The sequence below is a fragment of the Suncus etruscus genome, chromosome 1 (genome assembly GCF_024139225.1).
Source record: "Suncus etruscus isolate mSunEtr1 chromosome 1, mSunEtr1.pri.cur, whole genome shotgun sequence".
Lineage (NCBI taxonomy): Eukaryota > Metazoa > Chordata > Mammalia > Eulipotyphla > Soricidae > Suncus > Suncus etruscus.
This window is the reverse complement of record NC_064848.1, coordinates 162,861,134-162,886,311: the sequence shown is the minus strand read 5'-3', so window position 1 is coordinate 162,886,311 and position 25,178 is coordinate 162,861,134. Positions and strand designations below refer to the sequence as shown.

Sequence of the window (25,178 nt, the reverse complement as noted above, 5' to 3'; positions counted from 1 at the left end):
AGGGAGGCGATAGGTGGAGCAGTCAAGAGCATAGAGAGTTTCCTCTAGCAGCATCCAAGGTGTAGTTAGTCCCAGTGCAATCAGGCACTTATACCCAAAGGGAGGTCCTATCAGTGGCAGAGCTCCCCCTTTGCTAAGCAGGGAGTGGCTGAGGGATCAGGAGCGCTTGTGCCAACTGGGGCTAGGCAGGCCATCATGACCTCAAGAACAGGTGTCATGTGACTGTTCACAGGATGAGAAGAGGCAGGCAGGGTGAGCTAAGGAGAGCAGAACAGGTTTCTGTCGGCAAAGTGCCCAAACCCAGCTCTGAACACAGGCTCTCCTCGTGATGGTCCAGTTTCATTGCTGGCTTAAAAAATTTTTTCTTTGCAAGGTTTGCTGCCTCAGCTCTCTACCTTGACAGCTCTACCCAAGGGAGCTTTGTGTGTGTGTTTAAGTAAGATCTTAATCCTTTCTGAGTGGCATTCAAGTCATCATCAGGAAAGGGGCCCACTTTTCTTGGTCTTGTAAGCAGTGTGCAGTCCCGAACCTGAGTAACTGAAGTGATTTCCGGTTCCTCTCCCCCACTTCCCCATCTAAGGTGGTCACTGCTGCAAAATTCCACCATCCCCAGAGCTTGTCCACCCTAGGCACAGAGGTTAGGGCATGAAGATTAACCTCATGATCACCTCGGGCAGCTCCTATATTGGCTTCTCCCCAAATCTGGCACCTACCTTGTCTTCCAGCAAAGGACTGAAGAACATCCCTGTATAGCAGACTGACTCAGTCACCCACACTGTCCCAGGTTCTGACATCTGGGGATTTATGGCCACATTTTCTCTACCTAGCTACCCAAAGACCCAGATGGTTAATGGTGAGGAACAGGAAAGACACTCGTAACACTTGCAGTTTGCAGTCAATTAGATGGGAGTGCCAACAACCCAGAAGACAGAAATAAGATTCGGAATGACTCAGACCTCACTAAGCCAGATGACATGTAGTGTGGGGGAGATGGCACAGGTATCTCTTTTCAAGGTGTTCCAGTGCATAGGCTGAAGGGGCTCCCCTCAGCAATGCAAGGGTGCAAGGCTGCAGAAGAGAAGTTATATTCCCTCTGGGGTACTGATCACACCCAAGGACCCTCTATTCAATGCCTATCATGTCACTGGTGGCCGAGACAGATGGATCTGCCATGACTGTCCCCTCTTTGCCCTTCTCTGCACAAAGTGCCATCTCCTGTTTATAAACACCAAACCCTGACTCCAGAGGTAGTATTTATCCAGGGGCTTCCTCATGTGGGCAGCACTGAATCCTCACAGTTCCATGAGGGAGGTTCCTCTATCCTCTGCCTATTGCATATACAGAAACTAAGGGTCAGAAGCCAAAAGACTTGCCCAAGATGACATAGCCATAAAGGAGAGAAGGGGGCTGGGCTCATTCTGATACTCTATGACCCCCAAAGACTCTGTTCTATCCAGCATTTCTTACCAGGGTCCATGTGACTCCTTGTATGACCCCAGGATATTCCAAGGAGGATTACAGGAGACAATCACATAATGGGGAGTTATATCACCATACCAAAAATCTAGGGGGCCAACCAAGTAGGTCAGGTGGGGCCACAGGAAGAAAACAGTGAGTATGGCACTTGCCTTGCAGGCAGCCAACCCAGGTTTGATCTCTGGCATGCCATATAATACCCTGAGCACTGCTAGGAGTGATCCCTTAGCAAAGAGCCAGGAGTAAGCCCTGCACACTGTTGGGGTGTGCCTCTTCCTCCCATCACCAAAAAAAATGAAGCACTGGAATAAATCACTGCTATAGTGTTAAGAGAATCAAAAATCAACCTGTTTCTTTGTACTGATCTTTTATGCTCAGAAATCAAAAGAACTCTGGTGGATATCTGGCTCTGCTCTAATTCCATCCTAATTCCAGTGGAAATATTCTAAATCCCAGCTGTCATGTTTTGTAACAGTCATAACTACTCTCTGCTGAACATGCTCAGTACTCCCCAGGCAGGCAGGCAAGGGGTCGCATGTACTATCTCCTGTGTTTGTCATACTAGTCTTTTGATATGAGTACTGGCTTGCATTTTACAGGCAGTTCAGAGGGGTGACATGATTTGTTTGCTCAGCTGGTTCAACTAAGGTGGACTGGGAAAATGTTTCAAGGGGCTGGAGCACATGCTTTGCATGGAGGACATCCATAGTCTATCACTAACACACCTTGTTCCCAATGCACAGAGAGGGGAGTAGCCCCTGAGCACCACTATGTCGTTCTAAACTCAAAAAAAAAAAAAAAAAAGAAGTATTAGAATGGAGGTAGGAAAAAAAAATGGAGGTAGAAATCCTTCTTTTCCCAGTATCCTAATCAATGTTTGAGGCTAATGCTTAAGCCTCTCCTGGCTTACAATTTTTGTTTGTTTTGGGGGCACACCTGGCTATGTTTAGGGCTTACTCCTGGCTCTATGCTCAGAGATCACTCCTCTCAAACTATATATGGTGCTGAGGATCAAACAGAGGCTGGCCTCATACAAGGCAAACAAAAAAACCCTACCAGAAGTCCTATCTCTGGCCCTCTCCTGGCTAACAACTTAAGTACCCGAAAAATTAAAAAACAAGAACAAACAAACAAAAAACACCCAGTTTCGTCAATGCTCCTGAACATTCTGATGATAGATGATTAGGTTTTATAGGTGTGCTCTATCCCCAGAATCTAGTGCAGGGTTTGGCATGTGATAAACAGTAGGTGTTTGTAGAATACACAAGACAGTATGCATACGAACGTTGATATTGCATACAGGTAAATGTTCTGCCAATTTTCAATGGAATTTTTTTTGGGAACAGCCAGGGAAGATTCTTGGGAACACCTGCTTTAAATTTTCTGAGCTAAAATGATTGAAGCTGTGCTTTATGGCAGAGTCACCAATCCCTGGGAGTGCTGGCACTCACTCAGGGTGTCCTTTGGAAAGTCCCTGGCCCCAACTAGGACCAGCTCTTTAGGTTCTGCCACTGTGCAGAAGACTGGCACATGCATACAGTATGCCCTTCTCTCCCTGTCTTTTGTCCCCACCTCCATGGAATTCCACCTGACCTTGTCTGACATCATCCACTATGTCTGTAGCCACTGATGAGGAATCCTGCCTGCTTTGATGAATTAATCCTGGCAGGAATGGCCTTTATCATTCATGAGATGGGCATCCGTGCCCATGCTGGTAATTGATCTCTACCATTCCCTCAAGTCCAAGGCTAATTGCCATCTCTTGAAGTTAGTTTTTGTGCTGCAAATAGGGGCAGATGTGAACAGCATCTGAACCTCAGACCCTGGATCTGAAACCAGTGTCCTTGCATTTAGAGTCTGTTGTCTTTTGAAGAAGGGGCTACACTTTGTCCCCCAGGTCCTCTCCATGCAGATTCTACTTCTAGCAGTAGAATCTCCAGCAGTCCTGGGTTCTACTTCCTGGAGAAGGTGATCTGGGCAAGGTTTCTTTTTAAAAGTATATTTAGTGAGGGCTGAGAGATAGCATGGAGATAAGGCATTTGCCTTGCATGCAGAAGGACGGTGGTTCGAATCCTGGCATCCCATATGATCCTCTGAGCCTGCCAGGAGCGATTTCTGAGCGCAGAGCCAGCCTGAGCACTGCCGGGTGTGACCCCCTCCCCCACAAAAAAAGTATATTTCGTGGACCCAAGAGATAGTACATACAAGGAGTTAAGCTGCTTGCCTTGCACAAAACTGACCCAGGTTCAACCCCCAGTACACTTGGCTACTCCCAAGCTCCATTGGAGTGATTTCAGAGTCAGTAATAAGCCCTGAGCACTACTAGGTGTGACCCCAACCAAAAATTAAAAAAAAAAAAAAAAAAAGAGGGGCTGGAGAAATAGCATGGAGGTAAGGTGTTTACCTTTCATGCAGAAGGTCATCGTTTCGAATCCCAGCATCCCATATGATCCCCCAAGCCTGCCAGGAGCGATTTCTGAGCGTGAAGCCAGGAGTAACCCCTGAGCGATGCAGGGTGTGACCCAAAAAAACAAAAAACAAAATAAAAGAAAGAAGAGAAGATTTCATTGCCCCCAAAGTTGGGTAGGGACAAAAAGATAGTACAGGGATTAAGGGTTAAGGGTCTTGCATTGCACTTCATGGTTTCCTGAGCACTAAGCACAGAGTGTGACCCAAAAAACTAAAAAAGAAAATTTTTGGCAGCCTTAAATCACTTCATTTCACAGCGGTGAAAACTGAAGCTCGAGAAATTCAGGGGCAACATACCGGGCTGCACCATTTGACTGCCAGCCACGCCCCCCTTCTGCCTCTTCCACATGGGGTCAGCTTCTCTAGCACCAGTGGGGTGAGGGAAAGGTCAGGGCTCTGAGGTTAAACTCTAGGGGCTTCCCTGCTGCCTCCCTGCCCGTGGCGGGAGATGGAATGAGCTGATGAAGGAGTGGGAGCTGTGAGGGTTTGTCAAGTCGGAGGGGAAGGAGGCCAGCAGGGCTGAGCTTCCTCGGGCCCTGCAGTAATTAATGAGCGGTGGCAGCGACTGGCAGCCAGCCCTGAGCAGCCCAGAACAGCCCTGCAATGCAGCCAGCCCTCAGGGAGAGCGTGGGAACCCTTTGTCATGCAGATCCCCCTGCCTGTCTGTTTGCCACCCTAAGATATTTGTTTTCTTCTGTTATATATGGCTGACCCTGTGGGTAAGCATTCCCCCCCCCCTCTTTTTTTGAAAAGAAAGTTATCTGACAATAGATCAATACCTAATTAAAGCTGGAGGGCATCCTGAAAGGGGAGGGAAATGATTTATAGTTGCCCTGGGAGGGAAGGACCTGGGAATTCTCACTCCGTTTCTTGACAGATTGCATTCCCCATAAAACCAGAAATCTACCTTGAGGATTCCTTCACTGGCAGAATCCCGGGAATCCCATGGCTTGTAAAGGAGAGAGTTGTGTATGGGACTTAGGCTCTCTTGCATCATACATAGACCCTCCACACTCTAGAACCTGCAGGATTTGGCCTCCTGCCCCCCCACCCCCCAAGTCTTTTCTCCTCCCAGGCAGTGACTAATTGGCTCCTGAGCCTGCAAGCATTTGCTGGCCACGATTTCTGTACACTCTCCCAGACCAGCCACCTCATCCTCTAAGCTCTGGGCTCTCCCTCCTAGCTATTTTTAGTCTCCTGTGCCCTTCCCTGGAAGCCAAAGCATTGATCACCCTTAAATGAGACCAGAATATTTCCCATCTCCTCTCTGCTCAACTTCCCTCCCAGGATAAAAGTTTGCCATCCCCCAGACCAAGAGTCTCCAGCCTTCCTTTAGTGGGGGTGGGTGGAGGTAGAAGCATGACTTCATCACTCTCACCTCTTGGGGACCCTGCAAGGACATGTTTCTTCCAGAGCAGGCCCTCTATCCCCAACCCTTGCCCCTCTGCAGGAGGCAGGTGAGAGGTGTTGCTGGACAGGATCTGGTGGTGACAAGCATGTGTGCTGTATCCATGCATGTTTGTAGTGTCTATGTGTATATGTGTGCTGTGTCCAGGCATGTGTGCATATGTATCTGCCTATAGAAGCTGACCTTTACATCAACTGGGGAAATAACTGTGAGAGCCAGGGCTTGAGTCAGACTGGCTTGGATTTAAATCATAGTTCTATTCTCTTGCTACTGTGTGAGTCTGCAGAGTCTCCCAGCCCCTACCTGTCTAGAGGGTGGAGGAGAGCTTATATGAAATGCTGGGCTACTCCTAATACCCCATACCCTGGAAAATGATAGCTGTTTTCTGCAGCAGCTCTTTCCTCTGCTCTTGGTCCAATAATTCCAAGAGCACTGTGTGAAGAGGGAGGTGTACTGTGAGGCCGGCCCTCACTGAGGTCCGCCATCACTGAGGCCCATGGGCCCTATTTTCTGCCTGAACAAGAAGTCTTACTCCTAGGCTGCTGCAGTTCAAGATCTGGGGCTGCCATAGGAAGTGGATTTCAGTATTCCTGAATTCTCACTCTCTTTGTCCAGGGTCTTTGGCAGTGTCTGTGGCTGACATGACCGCACCTGTTGTTGGCTCTTCTGGAGGGGTGTATGCTCTCGTCTCTGCCCATCTGGCCAATATTGTGATGGTGAGTGCTCCTGTCCCACCATGCATTTCGGCACCTCTCCTCTGCTGTCACTCAGCCTGGATATATGTCTGTAGGAGCTGACATAAGCTCAGCTGACTGCAAACTCATTTCAGATCGGACCTTCCATAGCCTGTATTTTTCTTCTCCAGTCTCAGCTTTGCCATAAATTTGTCAGTAATCTGATTTTACCTCTTTTCCAATCAGTATCTTTAAAAAGTGTTCAAATCTGGGACCGGAGAGATAGCATGGAGGTAGGGCATTTGCCTTGCATACAGAAGGATGGTGGTTCAAATCTTGGCATCCCATATGGTCCCCCGAGCCTGCCAGGAACGATTTCTGAGCGTAGAGCCAGGAGTAACACCTGAGCGCTGCCGGGTGTGACCCAAAAACCAAAACAAAGGGGCTGGAGAGATAGCACAGCGGCGTTTGCCTTGCAAGCAGCCGACCCAGGACCTAAGGTGGTTGGTTCGAATCCCGGCATCCCATATGGTCTCCTGTGCCTGCCAGGAGCTATTTCTGAGCAGATAGCCAGGAATAACCCCTGAGCACTGCCAGGTGTGGCCCAAAAACCAAAAAAAAAAAAAAAAAAAAAAAGTGTTCAAATCTAGAGATTGGGCCAGAGAGCTCAACTTACTAGAACTGGTACTTTTCACACAAGAGGACCAAGTTCAGGCCCTGGCCTCATGTTCCCTCAGCATCGCCAGGAATGACCCCCAAAGCACTGAACTGGGAGTATCCTGAGGGATGTAGCTTAGTGGTATAGTACATGCTTCATACCTTGGGGCCCTGCTTTACACTCTAGTACTACCCAAAATAAATTTAAAATATTAAAATTTGGGTCATGAAGATAGTAATGTGAGCAGGCATTTGCATTACACACAGCTCAGCTGATCCAGGTTCAATTCCCTGCATCCCATAAGGTTTCCTTAGCACTGCTAGGAGTGACACCCCCCCCTTTTTTTTTTTTGGTTTTTGGACCACCCAGTCGCAGTTAAGGATTTACTCCTGCCTCTGTGCTCAGAAATTGCTTCTGGAAAACTCTAGGGACCATATGGGATACTGGGGATCAAACCCAGGTCTGTCCCAGGTTGGCCGCATGCAAAGCCCTACCACTATGCTATCTCTCCTAGGAGTCATTCTTGATCACTGCCGAATATGGCTCAAAAACAAATAAAAATGAAAATCCTTAGGGCTAGAGAGATAGTATAGCTAGCAGATAAAACATTTGCCTTGTGCAGAGCTGACAGGGTTTGAACCCAACACCACATATCGTTCCCTAAGATCCACAAGGAGTGATCCCTGAGCACAGAGCCAGGAGTACACCCTGAACATAACTGGGTATGGCCCACCCTCCACCCCCAAAGAGTAAAGGAGCCTTTAAGGTGATCTCATCAATTCTCAAATAGTCTGAGCATGTAGGTCAGTAATAGAGTACTCTACTTGGATTTATACAAGACCCAGGGTTCCATCTCTGGCACCAAAAAAAACAATCAAACAAACAAAAAATGAAATAAAACTCAAATAAGAAAGGAGGCTCCGGGGGCCAGGTAGGTGGCGCTGGAGGTAAGGTGTCTGCCTTGCAAGCGCTAGCCAAGGAAGGACCGCGGTTCGATCCCCCGGCGTCCTATATGGTCCCCCCCAAGCCAGGGGCGATTTCTGAGCACATAGCCAGGAGTAACCCCTGAGCGTCAAACGGGTGTGGCCCAAAAACCAAAAAAAAAAAAAAAAGAAAGGAGGCTCCAAGAAGTTAAGTGATTTGTTGAAAGTCATAGTAAGGAGGTGGGGTGGACGGGGGTGGGAAGATCGTGCTTTGTATGCAGGAGCTCCAGGTTAATGCCCATAAAGTTATAATCCAGATCATTGCGAAAGTGGGACTTAAATCCATATTTCCAGACATCCACTTAAGTGTGATTACCTCTACCAGCCCTCACAGGGGAACACCTGACCTTTCCGTGTCTCATTCACTTCTTTCTCTTCCCCCAAAAGGCGATGTAGGGAAGCAGTTAAGAACAAGTCATGGGGGGTGAGTGGGGGTGGCGGGTGGAGCGGTGGTGCAAGCTGTAAAGTGTCTGCCTTGCGCTCACTAGCCTAGGACGGACCAAGGTTTGATCCCCCAGCATTCCATATGGTCCCCCAAGCCAGAAGTGATTTCTTTTTTTGGGGGGGGGGGGGTTTGGGCCACGCCCATTTGATGCTCAGGGGTTACTCCTGGCTAAGCACTCAGAAATTGCCCCTGGCTTGGGGGAACCATATGGGACGCTGGGGGATCAAACCTTGGTCCTTCCTTGGCTAGCGCTTGCAAGGCAGACACCTTGCCTCTAGCGCCACCTTGCCGGCCCCAGAAGCGATTTCTGAGCACATAGCCAGGATTAACCCCTGAGCATCACTCAGGGTGTGGGCCAAAAACCAAAAAAAAAAAAAAAAACAGGTCTTGGGATTCCATCAGCCTGGACCTGATTCCCACTCCAACACTCTATCCCTGACTTCTTTGCATCAGTTTCTCCATCTTGAGCGGAGTGCAGTAAGAGAGATGTGTTCACCCTACAGGGCCAGTGATATGAGACAGAGGCAGCAACCTGCTGGCCTCCTAGAAGGCCCATCAAATCTCTGGTTTGGTGGCAGAGGGAGGATTCATTGGCAGGGCTCAGCTACCTCACTACCCTGTGGGCTGGGGTGTGTGTAGGCAGAACCCACATCTCAGTTCACTGTTTCCGCCATGCCTGGTATAGGGCTTACACACACAATAGATGAAGTGCTGGGTTGCAGGTGAATGAAAGATGGATGAACAATCAGTGTCCATCTCAGGCCCTGCTTCTCTTAGGGGTCCTCCTGCTTTCCCCTTCCTCCTCTACGTCTGTTATCGCCTGCACCCTGCCACAGCTATTTTCTCAAGATCCTATATCCTTCCAATCTGGCCCCCCAATTGTGTTCTTTTTTTTTTTCTTGGTTTTTGGGTCACACCTGGCAGCGCTCAGGGGTTACTCCTGACTCTACGCTCAGAAATCGCTCCTGGCAGGCTCAGGGGACCATATGGGATGCCGGGATTCAAACCACTGACTTTCTGCATGCAAGGCAAACACATTACAGCTGTGCTATCTCTCTGGCCCCTCCCAATTGTGTTCTTTATGACTGCCACTCTCAGCTGCCTGATTCTTGAGTACCCTCCATTTTTTTTTCACCCAAGTCCCCTAAGAGAGGAAGGGTGATAGCAGAAGGGAGAGGACCAGACAGATAGAAAATGATGGCCTGAATTGGCTACTTCCTGGGAGTGCTGGGAGAGATCCAGCAGACATGGATCTGTTTGTGTGAATGTGCACAACTGAGCAAGTGTTCTACGCATGCAGCCAAACTCATATGCATACACACATTAGCGAGTTGTGCGTACAACGCTGCCACAGATGGCCCTTTTAAGTGGGTCATTCTGTATCAGGGCCACAGCTTTCCCCAGATGCCACTTTTCCTCTGAATTCTGCCTCCTCCCCCTGCCCCAATTCCTTGCTGTAGGGTTACGCAAAGCTGCTTTCCCTCTCTTTCCTCCAACATATGAGTGAGTATGTTTATGGGGACAAATAGCTCAGTGAATGCAGGAAAGAAGAAGGAAAGTCATAGGCTGGAGAGAGAACAGGGTTAAAGAACAAGGTTTAAAGCCTTTTATGTGGCTGACCCTGGGCCAGAACCAAAAGGAGAAACTGCTAAGCAGTCTCTCGAAAGCCCCCTGAGCATCCCTAGAGGTGGTTCTCCCCAATAAAGAAGAAATAAACAAGGGCCCAGAGAGATAGCACAGCGGTGTTTGCCTTGCAAGCAGCTGATCCAGGACCTAAGGTGGTTGGTTCGAATCCCGGTGTCCCATATGGTCCCCCGTGCCTGCCAGGAGCTGTTTCTGAGCAGACAGCCAGGAGTAACCCCTGAGCAATGCCGGATGTGGCCCAAAAACCAAAAAAAAAGAAAGAAAGAAATAAACAAGAGTTTGCACCAAAAAAAAAAAAAAAATGGGGTTGGGGTCAGAGAGATAGCAGAGCAGAAGGGACCCGATTCTATTCTCAGCATTCCATATGGCCCCCCCAGCCTGCTAGAGGCAATTTCTGAGTGGTGAGCCAGGTGGACCTCTGAGGTCTTCCGGGTGTGGCCCAGAAACCAACCAATCAATCAATGAATCAATCAATAAAGTTGTTTGTTTGTGTTTTGGTTTTTGGGTCACACCCAGCAGTGCTCAGGGATTACTCCTGGCTCTACTCTTAGAAATCGCTCCTGGGGCCCGGAGAGATAGCACAGTGGCGTTTGCCTTGCAAACAGCCGATCCAGGACCAAGGGTGGTTGGTTCGAATCCCGGTGTCCCATATGGTCCCCCGTGCCAGCCAGGAGCTATTTCTGAGCAGACAGCCAGGAGTAACCCCTGAGCACCGCCGGGTGTGGCCCAAAAACCAAAAAAAAAAAAAAAAAAAAAAAAAAAAAAAGAAATCGCTCCTGGCAGGCTCAGGGAACATATGGGATGCCAGAATTTGAACCACCGTCCTTCTGCATGCAAGGCAAATGCCTTACCTCCATGCTATTTCTCCGACCCCAGTTCAATCCCTAGTCCTCTGAGTAAGAACAGGAGTGAACCCCAAGCATACTGCTGGGAGTAGTCTCCTGAGAACTGCTGGATGTGGCCCAACACACCCCCCCCAAAAGAAACAAACAGAAAGAAGAAACTATATTTATATACGTGTAATTTTTTTTGTTTTGGTTTTTGGGCCACACCCATTTGATGCTCAAGGGTTCCTCCTGGCTAAGCGCTCAGAAATCGCCCCTGGCTTGGGGGGACCATATGGGACACCGGGGTATCGAACCGCAGTCCTTCCTTAGCTAGCGCTTGCAAGGCAGACACCTTACCTCTAGCGCCACCTCGCCGGCCCCTATATATACATGTAATTTTTATCTTTATAAATTTTTCCTTATACCTGTGCTGGTAATAATCAACAGAGTTCCATTTTGCTTCAGATACCTAATAGAAAAGGTTAAACATCTCTGTTCTCAGGACTATCTGGTTAAATGGGAGATTCTAGGCTAGAGAGACAGTATAACAGGTAAGGCGCTTGTCAACCCAGTTGACTTGGGTTTGATCTCTGACACCCCACATGATCCCTCTGCAGCACTACTAAGAGTGATCCCTGAATGCAGAACCAGTAGTAATTTGCCTGCATAACAGGATGTGTTTAAAAAAATTAAATGCCAGGGGTCAGAGAAATAGCATGAAGGTAGGGCATTTGCCTTGCATGAAGAAGGTCAGTGGTTCGAATCCCGGCATCCCATATGGTCCTCCAAGCCTGCCAGGAACGATTTCTGAGTGTAGAGCCAGGAGTAACCCCTGAGCGCAGCCAGGTGTGACCCAAAAATAACAACAAAAAAATTTAAATGGGAGATTTTGCCTTAAATAAAAATAGATTGGAGCTTAACAATAGTATAGAGGGGCCAGAGAGGTGGCACTAGAGGTAAGGTGTCTGCCTTGCAAGCGCTAGCCAAGGAAGGACCGCAGTTCGATCCCCCGGCGTCCCATATGGTTTCCCCAAACCAGGGACAATTTCTGAGCACTTAGCCAGGAGTAACCCCTGAGCATCAAACGGATGTGGACGAAAAAAAAAAAAAAAAAAAAAAAGAAGGGCTGGAGAGATGGCATGGAGGTAGGGCATTTGCCTTACATGCAGAAGGTTGGTGGTTCAATTCCCGGCCGGCATCCCATATTGTCCCCTAAGTCTGCCGGGAGCAATTTCTGAGCATAGAGCCAGGAGTAACCCCTGAGTGCTGCCAGGTGTGACCAAAAACAAAACAAAACAAAACAAAAAATAATAGTATAGCAGATAGGACATTTCCCTTGAAAAATCATATGGAATTCTCAGCATTCCATATGGTCCTCCAAGCACTAGGAGTGATTTTTAAGTGTGGAGACAGGAATAACCCATTGGCCATTGCTGAATGTGGACCCCCCCCCAAAAAAAAACCCACAAAAATAGGTCTTATTTTTTATAAAAATACTTTGCATTTCACAAAGTTTGCAGTAGCTGGGAATGAGACTTGGTGATAAAGTACATGCCTTGCATCATGAGACCTGGGTTCAGTCCCTGGCATCATCCATAAGAAAGGAAGGAAGGGAGGGAGGGAGGGAGAAAGGAAGGAAGGAAGGAAGGAAGGAAGGAAGGAAGGAAGGAAGGAAGGAAGGAAGGAAGGAAGGAAGGGAGGGAGGGAGGGAGGGAGGGAGGGAGGGAGGGAGGAAGGAAGGAAGGAAGTAGGAAGTAGGAAGGAAGGAAGAAGGAAGGAAGGAGGAAGGAAGGGAGGGAGGGAGGGAGGGAGGGAGAGAGGGAGGAAGGAAGAGAGGAAGGAAGGAAGGAAGGAAGGAAGGAAGGAAGGAAGGAAGGATGGAAGGAAGGAAGGATGGAAGGAAGGAAGGGAGGGAGGAAGGATGGAAGGAAGGAAGGAAGGAAGGAAGGGAGGGAGGAAGGATGGAAGAAAGAGAGGGAGGAAGGATGGAAGGAAGGGAGGGAGGAAGGATGGAAGGAAGGAAGAGAGGAAGGAAGGAAGAAAGAGGGAGGAAGGAAGGAAGAAAGAGAGGGAGGAAGGAAGGATGGAAGGAAGGAAGAGAGGGAGGAAGGAAGGAAGGAAGAGAGGGAGGAAGGAAGGGAGGAAGGATGGAAGGAAGGGAGGGAGGGAGGGAGGAAGGATGGAAGAAGGGAGGGAGGGAGGGAGGAAGGATGGAAGAAGGGAGGGAGGGAGGGAGGAAGGATGGAAGGGAGGGAGGGAGGAAGGATGGAAGGAAGGGAGGGAGGGGGTAGAGAGGAAGGAAAAAAGCAGAGGGAGGGGAAGAAAAGAGAAAGAAGAAAAAGCTTGACATTTGCCATTTTTTTCAAGAGATTAAATTCAGAAAGTATTTCAACCAAAGATCTGGATGATATCAAAGGCTTTTTTTTTTTTTTCAAACACTCAAAGTATAAAGATACACATAATTGAATAATTTATTAATTGCCTTTTGTGGAGACCTACAGGCCAGGGTTCCATTTTTAAATGTACTGGATAATTACTGATTCTTGGCGCATTTCAGTAGATATTTTCCTAAAATGTTTGTGATCTGAATTTTTGAAAATGGAACCATATTGACAAAGCCCAGGGGAGGTGGTCTGAGAAATCTCGGCTCTCAGGCTCAGTTTATTAAGTAAAAAAAACCCTTTTGTGGGACGAATAATCACATTGCGTCCCATTTCCTGTGCTGGGCTTCCTGAACTCATTTGACAGAAACTGTTTCTACTGGGGCTTGTTGGAACGGAAGCTCTGCTAGATGGAGTCAGCCTCTGAGTCGGCGCTGCCTTAGGGACTTTGGCCTAGGGGCTGCTTCCAGCCCGTGGTCTCTGTCAACCCACAAGCAAACTTGAGGCTCTGGGCAAAGATGAAGTGAAGGAGGCTGCAGAGGTTTGTGTTCCTACCGCCCTGCAGGCCCTCCAGCCTTATTGCCACTGCAGCACTGCTGTGTCTGACACCCCCCCCCCACTCCTGTTGTTTCACTGTGCTCATTTTATTGAAGAAATAATGGAATGGGGAAATGAGGCAGCTGGTGGGAAAGGGGAAGACTTCTGGTTTAACCACTCAGCTGCTGGAAGGCTGACAGAGCCTTTACTGACACTGGTTCAGTTTTAGAAGTGGTGAGGAGCCTTGCTGAGGCCTGACAGGCAGAATAGGACCTTTTCTTAGAAATGAGGATAGGTGGGCCCGGAGAGATAGCACAGTGGTGTTTGCCTTGCAAGCGGCCGATACAGGACCAAAGTTGGTTGGTTCGAATCCCGGTGTCCCATATGGTCCCCCGTGCCTGCCAGGAGCTATTTCTGAGCAGAGAGCCAGGAGTAACCCCTGAGCACCGAGGGGTGTGGCCCAAAAACCAAAAAAAAAAAAGAAAAGAAAAGAAAGAAATGAGGATAGGTGAGGTCCTGGACCAAAACCCTGTCCAGCTCTCTGTGAACTTTCTGAAACATTATTTTGGAAGGTTCCTCTTCCCCCACTACAAAGCACCATGGGGTGCTTGCAAAACCTAGTTGTCAGCCTTGTGGTGTGGGTCCTTGTGATATGGGCCACTTAGACCCAGATGTTGTGATGGTGGGCTTTATGCAGAACCTCTAGTGCCCCCCCCCTCGACCCTCCAGTTCTTCTTTAGAGTACAGATATGTGGGGCTGAAGAGAGAGTACAGTGGGGTAAAGCATTTGCCTTGCATGTGGCCAACCTGAGTTCAATCACCAGCATCCCATATGGTCCCCTGAGGAGAAGTGATCTCTGTGCTCAGAACCAGAAGTAAGCCCACTGCTGGGTATAACCCAAAAACAAAAACTTAAATGCATGTCTAACTGGGCAGTTTGGCAAACTTGAAACCAAGTAGATAGTTTCAAGAAGCCAGATTTGGAGGATTCTGGATCAAAGCTGGAGTTTTCCGGGCTCTGGCAGGGTCACTGCAACTCAATATTTAATATTGTTTATTTGATTGGGGGCCATATCCACTAGGATTGGGAGGGGAGCATTTTGTTCTCAATGGTACACAGGAAGAAGACTATGTGTTCTGGAGATCAAAGCCAGGCCTCCCGCATTGCAAAGTCTGAGCTTGGCCTATTGAGTTCAGAGCTTGCTTGCTCTCTGACCTCTAGGTGTGTGGGAACTGAGGACACATTCAGTTGTGCTCAGGGCTTATTGCTGGCTCTGTGTTCAAGGGTCACTTCTAGAGATGTTAAGGGAACTGTATGTGGTGCCAGAGGCTGAACCTCACTTGGCCACATGCAAGGCAAGTGCCTCATCTTTCCAACCCTGTGTTTTCATTTTAGAGTGTTTCACAAAAAATAAATAAATAAAATAAAATAATAAAGTGTTTCACACTGCACTCTGGCAATACTTGTAGTGCTGTGCAGCTCAGAACATGTCAGCAAGCTAAGCTTAGACTTGTTCATCTAATGAGGAGCCTGGAGCTGAGGAGACATCACCAGACTGAAGTAGGTCCCTTGCATGCAAGAGGTCTGTCTGAGTTCAAACTCTGGCACCAAATGTTCTCCCAAGCACTGAGCTGGGAGTAGCCTTTGAGCACCACTGAATGTGCCCCCAAAATCAAATAATAATAGTAATAGGTCTGAAGAGAATTGTTCAGGAAGTAAGGTGTTTGACTTATAGATGACTGGCCCCAGTCAAATCACAGCATCATATATGGTCCGTGTACTTCCAGACAATCATCCCTGAGCAGAGCAAGAAGCAAGTCCTGAGAACCACTGGTGTGCCTTCACTAATAAAAGCTTTAAATGATAGTAATTTAAGGATAGTGAGGAATATGTTATCACCTCTCCCGTTAATCCAGAATAATGGAAGAATAAAAGGCTTTGAATAAAAGGATTGAATGCTGCAGAATGCTGTTGAATGTGGAATCTTCCTGCTTGGACAACTAAAACTTCCTTAGACATTTTATGTGACTGGGACCTGTGTTTGGAAACTTGTAAAGTCTACTTTTTAATTTATTTCTTTGTTTTTGGGCCACACCGGTGGCATTCAGGGGTTACTCCTGGCTCTGTGCTGAGAAGTTGCTCCTGGAGGCTCAAGGGACCTTTTGGGATGCCGGGGATAGAACCCAGGTCTCTCCCAGGTCGGCCCTGTGCAAGGCAAATACCTTACCACTGTGCTCCTGCCTCAATTTTTAATTTATTCCTATTTGGGGGGGAGCCACATTCAGTGATGTTCAGGGGTTACTCTTGACTCTGCACTCAGGATCACTCATGGTGGTAGTTGGAGGACCAAATGGGATGCCTAGGATCAAACCCAGGTCAGCCGAAAGCAAGGCAAATGCCCAACCTTGCTGCACTATCTCCCTGGCTCCATTGTTAAGTTTAAAAGCTCTCTCCCCATCATTCAATGTCAAAGGCCTGTGAAAGCTCACCACACCCCAAACCCCAGCCTCCATCCCACCATAGCCCCTGATTGTCCCCAGCTGCCTCCTTCCAGGGGGCTGATGTGTTCCTGGAAGATTCCAGGCTGACTCTGAGCTCACATCTGTGGATGTGGAATTGGCTTTGAACGGCTGCGGGAGAGCCGGTCAGAGAGCCCTGCGGCGAAGTCTTTTGTACAGTGAAAAATCCTTTTGTCAGGTGAATAATGATGCTCTCTTCATCTGCTTTGGAGGTTCACAGTGAGCTGAGATTCTCAGGGGAAATAAGGATTTATCTGAAGGCCATCTGGCCCATCCCTTTCCACTGCCCAGTCTTTTAGCATTTCCCCTCTAAGGAGGGCAGGGCCCCCCCATCCCATGTCCTGTCAAAACCCCTCACTGATGAGAAGAAAACTCAGATTTCCTCCAGATTGATTTCTTTCCCTCTTTTTTTAATTTAATTTAATTTAATTTAATTTGGTTTGGTTTGGGGGCCACACTCAACAATGCTCAGAGGTAACTCCTTAGGAATCATTAGGAACCATTCCTGGCAGTGTTTAAGGACCATATGGGATGCTGGGGATTGTGCCCAGGTAGGCCACAGGCAGCACAAATGCCCCACCTTTGAAATTTATCCCAAGGTAAATCAGTCTCTGAAGTCTCCAGCCATGCAGTCTTCCCTTGCTAAGTCAGCCCTGCCTATGTTGATTTACTTAATACTTGGTAATTGGGCACTTTTAAAATATGTATTATTTATTTATTTTTAATTTTTTAGACTTTATTTATTTACTGATTGATTGGTTTTTGGGCCATACCCACCGACACTCAGGGGTTACTCCTGGCTCGGCACTCAGAAATCACCTCTGGCAGGCTAGGCAACCAGATGGGATACTGGGAATTGAACCGGGTTCAGCCACATGCAAGGCAAATGCCCTACTGCTGTGCTATCTCTCCAACTCCTATTTCTTTTTGATGGCAGGGGAGGTGGGGTGGCATTCTAGTGGTGTTCAGAGGCTACCAGGTCTTCACTCAGCTGTGCTCTGGAGGTGTCCCATGGTGCCTAAGAGCTTCGCAGATGCAAGGCAAGTGTTCACATTCGCAATATCCTGGTTCTTCATTTGCTGGGATCTCAAGATTGGACTTTGAGTTCTTTTCTTTTTTCTTTTCTTTTCTTTACCTTTTTACCTTTGTGTTTTGGGGCCACCAAAGTGAGTGAACAACTCACTTCAGACCACAACCTACAGTGCTCAGAATGAGGGCTTAGAAGACCATATGGGGGCCCAGAGAAATAGCACAGCGGCGTTTGCCTTGCAAGCAGCCGATCCAGGACCAAAGGTGGTTGGTTCAAATCCCGGTGTCCCATATGGTCCCCCGTGCCTGCCAGGAGCTATTTCTGAGCAGACAGCCAGGAGTAACCCCTGAGCACCGCCGGGTGTGACCCAAAAACCAAAAAAAAAAAAAAGACCATATGGATGCTAGGTATGAAACCCCATCAGTTGCATTCAAGGCAAGTCCCCTAACTCCTATGCTATCTCTCCAGTTCCACTGAGTCTTTTTTTTTTTTTTTTTTTGGTTTTTGGGCCACACCCATTGACGCTCAGGGGTTACTCCTGGCTATGCGCTCAGAAGTTGCTCCTGGCTTGGGGGACCATATGGGACGCCGGGGGATCGAACCACGGTCCAGTCCGTCCAAGGCTAGCGCAGGCAAGGCAGGCACCTTACCTCTAGCGCCACCGCCCGGCCCCTCCACTGAGTCTTATCTCAATCTGAGAGACTACTTGGACTTTATTGGGTTTGCTGGTCCAAATCACTTTGTTGGTGAGCCTCAGGGATGAACGCAACTCTCAGGTGTTGCTTGTTTGTATGGAGGACAGAGATACTCCCATCTCTACATCCCTGCACCAGTTTCTTCTTTTGCTAGTGTAGCTCAGGAGTTTTTACAATAGACAGGAAGTTCCCTTGCCTAAAATCTCAAAGCCAAATACCACTGTGTTCTGTGACTTAGCCCCAACCTCATTGTGCAGAACATAGGAAAAATAATTTATTATTTCTATATTTGGGGAGGGTGCCATACCCAGCAGTGCTCAGGGGTTATTCCTGGCTCAGTGATCAGGTTCAGTTCTTGTGATGCTCCAGGAACCACATAGTACCTACCTGTAGTCAAACAAACCTGAACCTCCTGCATGCAAAGCATGTGCTCCAGCTTCTTGAGCTGTCTCTCCAGCCGGAGAATCTATTTAAATGTCATAATCCTAGGCCCATGAGATGGTTCAATGGGCTGATCCTCACATACTTTGCAAGAAGTCTGAGTTCATTCCAAGTCTCCTGTGGAATGCCAGGAGCAGCCCCTAAGCACCAAGCCAGACATAGCCTCTGAATATCATTGGGTGTAACCCAAACCCCTCTTTCAAATACATACAAACAGATAAATAAATATCAGGTTTTCTTAAGTTTGACACACTTGGGGAAGCTGATGTTATCTGCAACTGATATCACTCTCTTTTTTTTTTCCTAGAACTGGTCGGGCATGAAGTGCCAATTTAAGCTACTTCGGATGGCTGTGGCCTTGATCTGTAGTAAGTACTGATGGAGCAGGCAGAAGAAGGGAGCAGGCTCAGGCCTGTCTCTGCCTATTAGGGGCTAGTGTTAAAAGAAAGATCGGCAACTTGCCAATATGTGTAACCAATGCTTAGAGTTCCAACTCCTTATTGATACCAAAGATGCAAATTTCTTCTCCAGCATTTCTTCCCCAGCAAAGCACCCTGAGATGGAGCCTGGAAAGTGAGTTAGTGGCTTAAACATATGCCTGGCAAGCATGAGGCCACAAGATCAAACCCCAGGACCAGGGTGATCCTGTTAGCCCCTCAGTTATGGAATCCCCCGCTAGGGTATAAAGCACAAAAGGAAAAGGTCACTTACGTACATGCACACATGCAAACAAATGAGCAGATCCTATCCATGAATAGGGTTTGGAAGGTCCCCCACCCCAGCTCCAGTGAAGTCAGTTCTATTTGCAGGTACCAGAATGTTAAAGATAAACAGAAGTTCATCGCAGAGACAAGTTTCAAGAGGGCATTCCTGGCAGAGTTGCAGATAAATCAAGATCTGGATAGGGAAAGAGTCTGGTTGGCAAGGCAGTGAACAACTCTGACAGGCCGTTTGAAATTGTGTCTATGATGAGCGATAATAGCAGTCAGATCATAAAAGTCTAGAAATGCAAGGAGAACACTGTAAGTTTATCCTGAATGCTGGGGAGGCCACTGGAGGACCTTTTAACACAGAAGTTTCTGACAGGTTTGAGTTGAAACAAAGCAGTCAGGCTGCTGCTCAGAAAATGAGTTGAATGGGGAGGGACTGGGAATGACATCAGTGGCCAAGAAGTTGGGTCTGAGGCAAGAGTGATAGTACAGCATTTAAGGAACATAAGAGAGAGTAGAGCAGATAAGATGCTTTCCTTGCATGCAGTCAACCTGGGTCCAAAAGCAAGCCAAAAATGAGGCTCAGTTTGAGATAGAAAGTAGAGTTGGGGGACTGGAGAAATGACATGGAGGTAAGGCGTTTGCCTTGCATGTAGAAGGCCGGTGGTTTGAATCCCGGCATTCCATATGATCCCCGAGCCTGCCAGGAGGGATTTCTGAGCATAGAGCCAGGAGTAACCCCGAGCGCCACTGGGTGTGACCCAAAAAACAAATAATAATAATAATAATAATAATAATAATAATAATAATAATAAGTGAGTTAAAATGGAAGCAGAAAGTGGTAGAGGGAGGAATTCAAAGTTTATGCTATTTCTTATTCTTTTCTCTTTTTTGGGCTTTTTGGGCTACACACAATGTTGCTCAGGGCTTACTTCTGGTTCTGCTCAGGGATCACCCCTGCACATAAGATCGAACCTGAATTAACTGCATGCAAGGCTAGCACCTTATCTACTATACTATTGTTTGTATTTTTTGGTTTGTTTTTGGGCCACACCCAACAGTACTCAGGGGGTACTCCTGGCTATGCACTCAGAAATCACTCCTGGCAGGCTCAGGGGACCAATGGGATGCCGGGATTCGAACCACCGTCCTTCTGCATGCAAGGCAAACTCTACCTTCATGCCATCTTTCTGGCCCCTGTTTGTACTATTTGGGTGGGGGGGGTCACACCTGGCAGCACTCAGGGGTTACTCCTGGCTCTACACTCAGAAATTGCTCCTGGCAGGCTCGGGGGACCATATGGGATGCTGGGATTCAAACCACCATCCTTCTGCACGCAAGGCAAATGCCTTACCTACATGCTATCTCTCCGGCCCCATGTTTGTACTATTTTTAATTCCCCCAGCTTTACCTAAATTAGACAGATACTTTCTGGTACCTGGGTTGGCCATTTAGTCTGTGGATAATAGGAAAAATAATTCAGAGCAAATATGGCATGGAGAAGGAATTGTTGTAGTCTCCTCTTAACCCATTTCCATGGGCCTGACCTCACAGACTTCTTTTTTTTTTTTGGGGGGGGGGGTCACACCCGGCAGTACTCAGGGGTTACTCCTTGCTCCAAGCTCAGAAATTGTTCCTGGCAGGCACGGGGGACCATATGGGATGCTGGGATTCGAACCGATGACCTTCTGCATGCAAGGCAAACGCCTTACCTCCATGCTATCTCTCCGGCTCCGACCTCACAGACTTCTGATTGTCCAGGCTCTCTGGTCTTGTTTAGAGCTGGAGTAGAGCCGGGGGATCCCTTAACTCAGAGAAAGCCTTCTAGCCTTAAGTTCACAGACTGAGTCATAACAGAGGAACACTGAGCGGAGGGGGTGTGGGGGGGGGGGAGGTCCGGGAATGAATATAGCTTCCATACGAGATTCCCCCAAACACAGAGGAAGCAGCAGCTCTGAATACTGCTGAATGAAACCAAAAATAAATAAGCAAAGGAACCAAATCCAACTCTTGCTGACTCACAGAGCTAGAACCTGTGTTGGATCGCTGGCACCAAAAGGTCCTTTAGTACTTCTGGGTGCTGCACACAGTTACTGAGTCAAGGATAATTCATGAGAATAGCTACGTCTCACACACACACACACACACACACACACACACACACACCCTGCAAATTCACACCACTGGGCCTGAGCATTTGTACAGTCTGATTATCAAGTATTACTGGCAGTTAGCTCCAGGCCCTCTGAGCCATGCTTGGGAGGACTCCAGCCAAAATAAAATCCAGTTCTTTTTTTGTTTGTTTGTTTTTTGGGGGTCACACCCGGCAGTGCTCAGCGATTACTCCTGGCTCCATGCTCACAAATCGCTCCTGGCAGGCATGGGGGACCATATGGGACGCCGGGATTTGAACCACGGACCTTCTGCATGAAAGGCAAATGCCTTACCTCCATGCTATCTCTCCGGCCCCAAAAATTCAGTTCTAAGGATCATAAAAACCACAATGCTGGTTGAAAGTGAAGCCAGTATCTTTGAAACCTCTCATATAATGAACCAGGTCTGCTTAGCAAAGGCAGAAAAGATGGGCCAGGGGCTGGGAAGGGTAAGCAAAGGACTCTGTGTTCATCCCCGACTGTGGCATTTCTGCCATCTGTAGGCAGTCCTCGGAGTTGCAATGCCCCATGTGGAAGGACCCGCATACCCAAGGGTTGAACATATCTGGAAGTGCTGACATCCCAGAGGAGTAAGCAGGCACAGTGGTTCACATTGATAGTTAAGCAAGTAAAAGTTCCCATTAAAGGGCTCGATTTCTTTCCCTGAAACATGGGGGTACAAAGCTCTCAGTGCTTTAGTAGGAAAGTCGCAGAAGGAAATTTGTGTGTGTGTGTGTGTGTGGTTTTTGGGTCACACCCAGCAGTGCTCAGGGGTTATTCCTGGCTCCAGGCTCAGAAATTGCTCCTGGCAGGCACAGAGGACCATATGGGGCGCCAGGATTCGAACTGATGACCTGCATGAAAGGCAAACGCCTTACCTCCATGCTATCTCTCCGGCCCCGCAGAAGGAAATTTTCCCAATCTCTACCCATGTGAGAAGTCACCACATTGGGTGAACCCAAGAAGCCCATTCAAGATGGGTGAACGGCCAGAGAGAGTACAGCACGTTGGGTGTTTGCCTTGCACACAACCTACCTGGGTTTGTTCCCCAGTATCCTGTATGATCCCCTGAGCCTACCAGAAGTGATTCCTGAGTGCACAGTCAGGAATAACATCAGAGCACCAAGTGTGGTTGCCCCTCCCGCAAAAAAGAAGGTTGGCTGAAGAGCAGACTAAGTCATCTCAAAATCAATGCCTGAACTTCCTTGGGATTTTAGTTTCTATTCCTTCCTTGCCCCTCTTCCCCTTACTTACCATCTCAGAAGTTCGGTTCAGGAGTTGAGAGACAGCACAAGGCCTAAGGCACTTAACTTGCATGTGTTTGACTCTGGTCAATCCTAGCACCTCATAGGGTCCCTCAAGCACCACACCACGTTCACATCTGAGCACAGAGCCAGGAGTAAGTCCTGAACACTGACAGATATAGCTCCCAAACAAAAAACAAACAACCCCCCCCCAAAAAAAATCACTGGTTCTGATGGCTTTCTCGGAGTTTTGAGATAATATGTAAAAAGTGGAGCTAGCCCAGAGAAATAGCATGGAGGTAGGGCATTTGCCTTGCATGCAGGATAGTGGTTTGAATCCCAGCATCCCATATGGTTCCCCGAGCCTGCCAGGAGCAATTTCTGAGCATAGAGCCAGGAGCACTGCCAGGTGTCACCCAAAAACAAAACAAAACAGAGCGATAGCACAGTGGTAGGGCCTTTGCCTTGCATGCTGCCAACCCAGAACAGACCCAGGTTCTATCCTTGTCATCCCATATGGTCCTCTGAGCCTTCCAGGAGTGATTTCTGAGCACAGAGCCAGGAGTAACCCCTGAGCACTGCCAGGTGTGGCCCTTTCCCCCCCCACACACACCAAAAAAAAAAAAACTTTTGTTCTACGAAGAGGAAAAACATAACGTTGTTGTTGTTGTTTTTGATTTGGGTCACACCCGGTGATGTGCAGGGATTACTCCTGGTTCTGCTCTTAGAAATTGCTCCTGACAGGTATGAGGGACTATATGGAATGCCGGGATTCAAATCATTCATCCTGGATTGGCTGCATGCAGACAAATGCCCTACCGCTGTTCCCTTGTTGTTTGTTTGCTTCATTTTGGGGCCATCTCTGGCAGTGCTCAGGAGTTACTCTTGGTTCTTTGTTTTGTTTTTGTTTTTGTTTTGGTGCTCAAGGGTAACTTCTGTGCTCAGAAATGACTCCTGACAGACTTGGGGGACCATATGGATGTCGGGGCTTGGACTTGGGTTTGTCACAGGTCGGCCGTGTGAAAGGCAAATGCCTTACCACTGTGCTATTGCTCTGGCCCCTGAAATTATCTTGTGCATGTTTTTGGTTTGTTTAGTTTATAAGCTTTGAGAGAACAGAGGCTTGTCTGTCTGCCCCCCTACGTCTCCAGACATGGAGCAGTGAATGATGGTTGACGTGGGATGTGGGGATCCATCTTCCTCGGAACTTCCCTGGTCCTTCCTCTGACTGTCTGCTTCTTCTCCTGTAGTGAGCATGGAGTTTGGAAGAGCTGTGTGGCTCCGATTCCACCCATCAGCCTATCCCCCATGCCCTCACCCAAGCTTCGTTGCACATCTGGGCGGCGTAGCTGTGGGCATCACCCTGGGTGTGGTGGTCCTGAGGAACTATGAGCAGAGGCTGCAGGACCAGTCACTGTGGTGGATTTTTGTGGCCATGTACACCGTCTTCGTGCTGTTCGCCGTCTTCTGGAACATCTTTGCCTACACCCTATTGGACTTAAAACTGCCACCACCCCCCTAAGGCCCAGGATGGAGGTGGGGGCACAGGGAGGGTGCAGCTGGGCCCACTTCCAGTCTGGCCTGCTCAGTGAGGCCAAGAGGAGAGCCCAGGAGACTCTGGGTGCTGCTATATTTGTGTTCAGGTTGGACAGAGAGGAGGATCTTGGCTGAAAGATCTTGCTGAAGAGTTGGGAGCTTCCACCTTCATTTTTTTCTGTACAGTTCTTGAAGGCCTGTGATGGGAAGAGAGTGGCCTTCCCCTGGGACTGAGCCTGTCCAATAGTCTTAAGAGGTTGCTTTCCATGTCAGAGATGAAGCAACTGCTCTCACCCTCATCTTCCACCCATAGAGACCCTGAGAAAGTCAGAAAGGCTGAAGACCAGCCAGAGTAAATTATGAGCCAGGACACATCCTTCAGTTGGGCTTGAAGCTCTCCAGGGACATGGATGACCTGGTGTGGACATGACAACTATGACCTGAGGAAATCCAGTTAACCCTCCTTTACCTAATGGTGGGAAGAGGAGAAAGATGCAGACTGTGGGGTTCCATGCCCCCAGGGGTCCCCATCAAGATGAATCCTCCAGGAGGGGATAAGTTTGAAGCCAGAGAAAACCCATGCGTGACTCCCTTCTCCTTCCCTTCATCCTGAGTGCTGACTTGGCTCACCACTGCCCAGTGTCTCTGCCCACCAGGCTTTAGGGTCTTTTCTTGCCCTGCCACTGTCCTGACCCTACATTGTGCCTCTCCTTTGGTTCTAGACACTATTTTCCAGCATGTGTGAGTGTGTGCACGGTGCGTGTGACACGTGAGTAAAGATGCTGGTGTTATGGAAAGGAGCTTGGGAAGACCGCAGAGTCTGTGGAGCCTATGTGAAAGGAACTCAGGTCCTGAGGAGTAGAGGTGCTGTGGGTCCTGAAGATGCTGCTTTTTAGCAAAGATCATCTCCCTTCAGCCTCATCCTGGAACCCCCAGGCTCCTCCCTCACAATAACCCACTAATGCAGACCACCTAGAACCCTCTTAGTTATCCTCAAAATGGGGACCCAGGCAATAGTAGAACAGGTAGGGTGCTTGCCTTGCACATGACTGACCCTGGTTTGACCCCCCCCACCCACTGTATATAGTCTTCCTGAGCACTATATGAGAGAACCCTTAGCTCAGAGCCAGCAATCACTGAGCACCATTAGGTGTGGCCTAATAACCAAAGAGAGACAAGGATCTTGGGGCCTCAGAGATAGTAGAATGTTTGTCTTGCATGAGGCTGACCCATGTTTGATCCCCAGCATCTCATGGTTCCCTGAGCCTGCCAGGAGTGATTTCTGAGCACAGAGCTAGGAATAACCATTGAGTGCAAACTTGGTATGGCCCAAAACCAAAAACCAAG

General features: G+C 48.3%; 1 protein-coding gene across 2 annotated transcripts in view; it reads left to right on the top strand.

Moving 5' to 3' along the window:
- RHBDL3 (rhomboid like 3) overlaps positions 1-24,301 on the top strand; it is a 66,439-nt gene extending 42,138 nt beyond the window's left edge. For both annotated transcript variants that reach the window (XM_049772217.1, XM_049772207.1), the window contains 3 exons: positions 5,969-6,069; positions 18,496-18,556; positions 23,546-24,301. In XM_049772217.1, coding sequence (XP_049628174.1) covers positions 5,969-6,069; positions 18,496-18,556; positions 23,546-23,817 — 434 coding nt within the window. In that variant the 3' untranslated portion in view covers positions 23,818-24,301. The remainder of the gene's footprint in view (positions 1-5,968; positions 6,070-18,495; positions 18,557-23,545) is intronic.
- Positions 24,302-25,178: the final 877 nt, after the last annotated feature.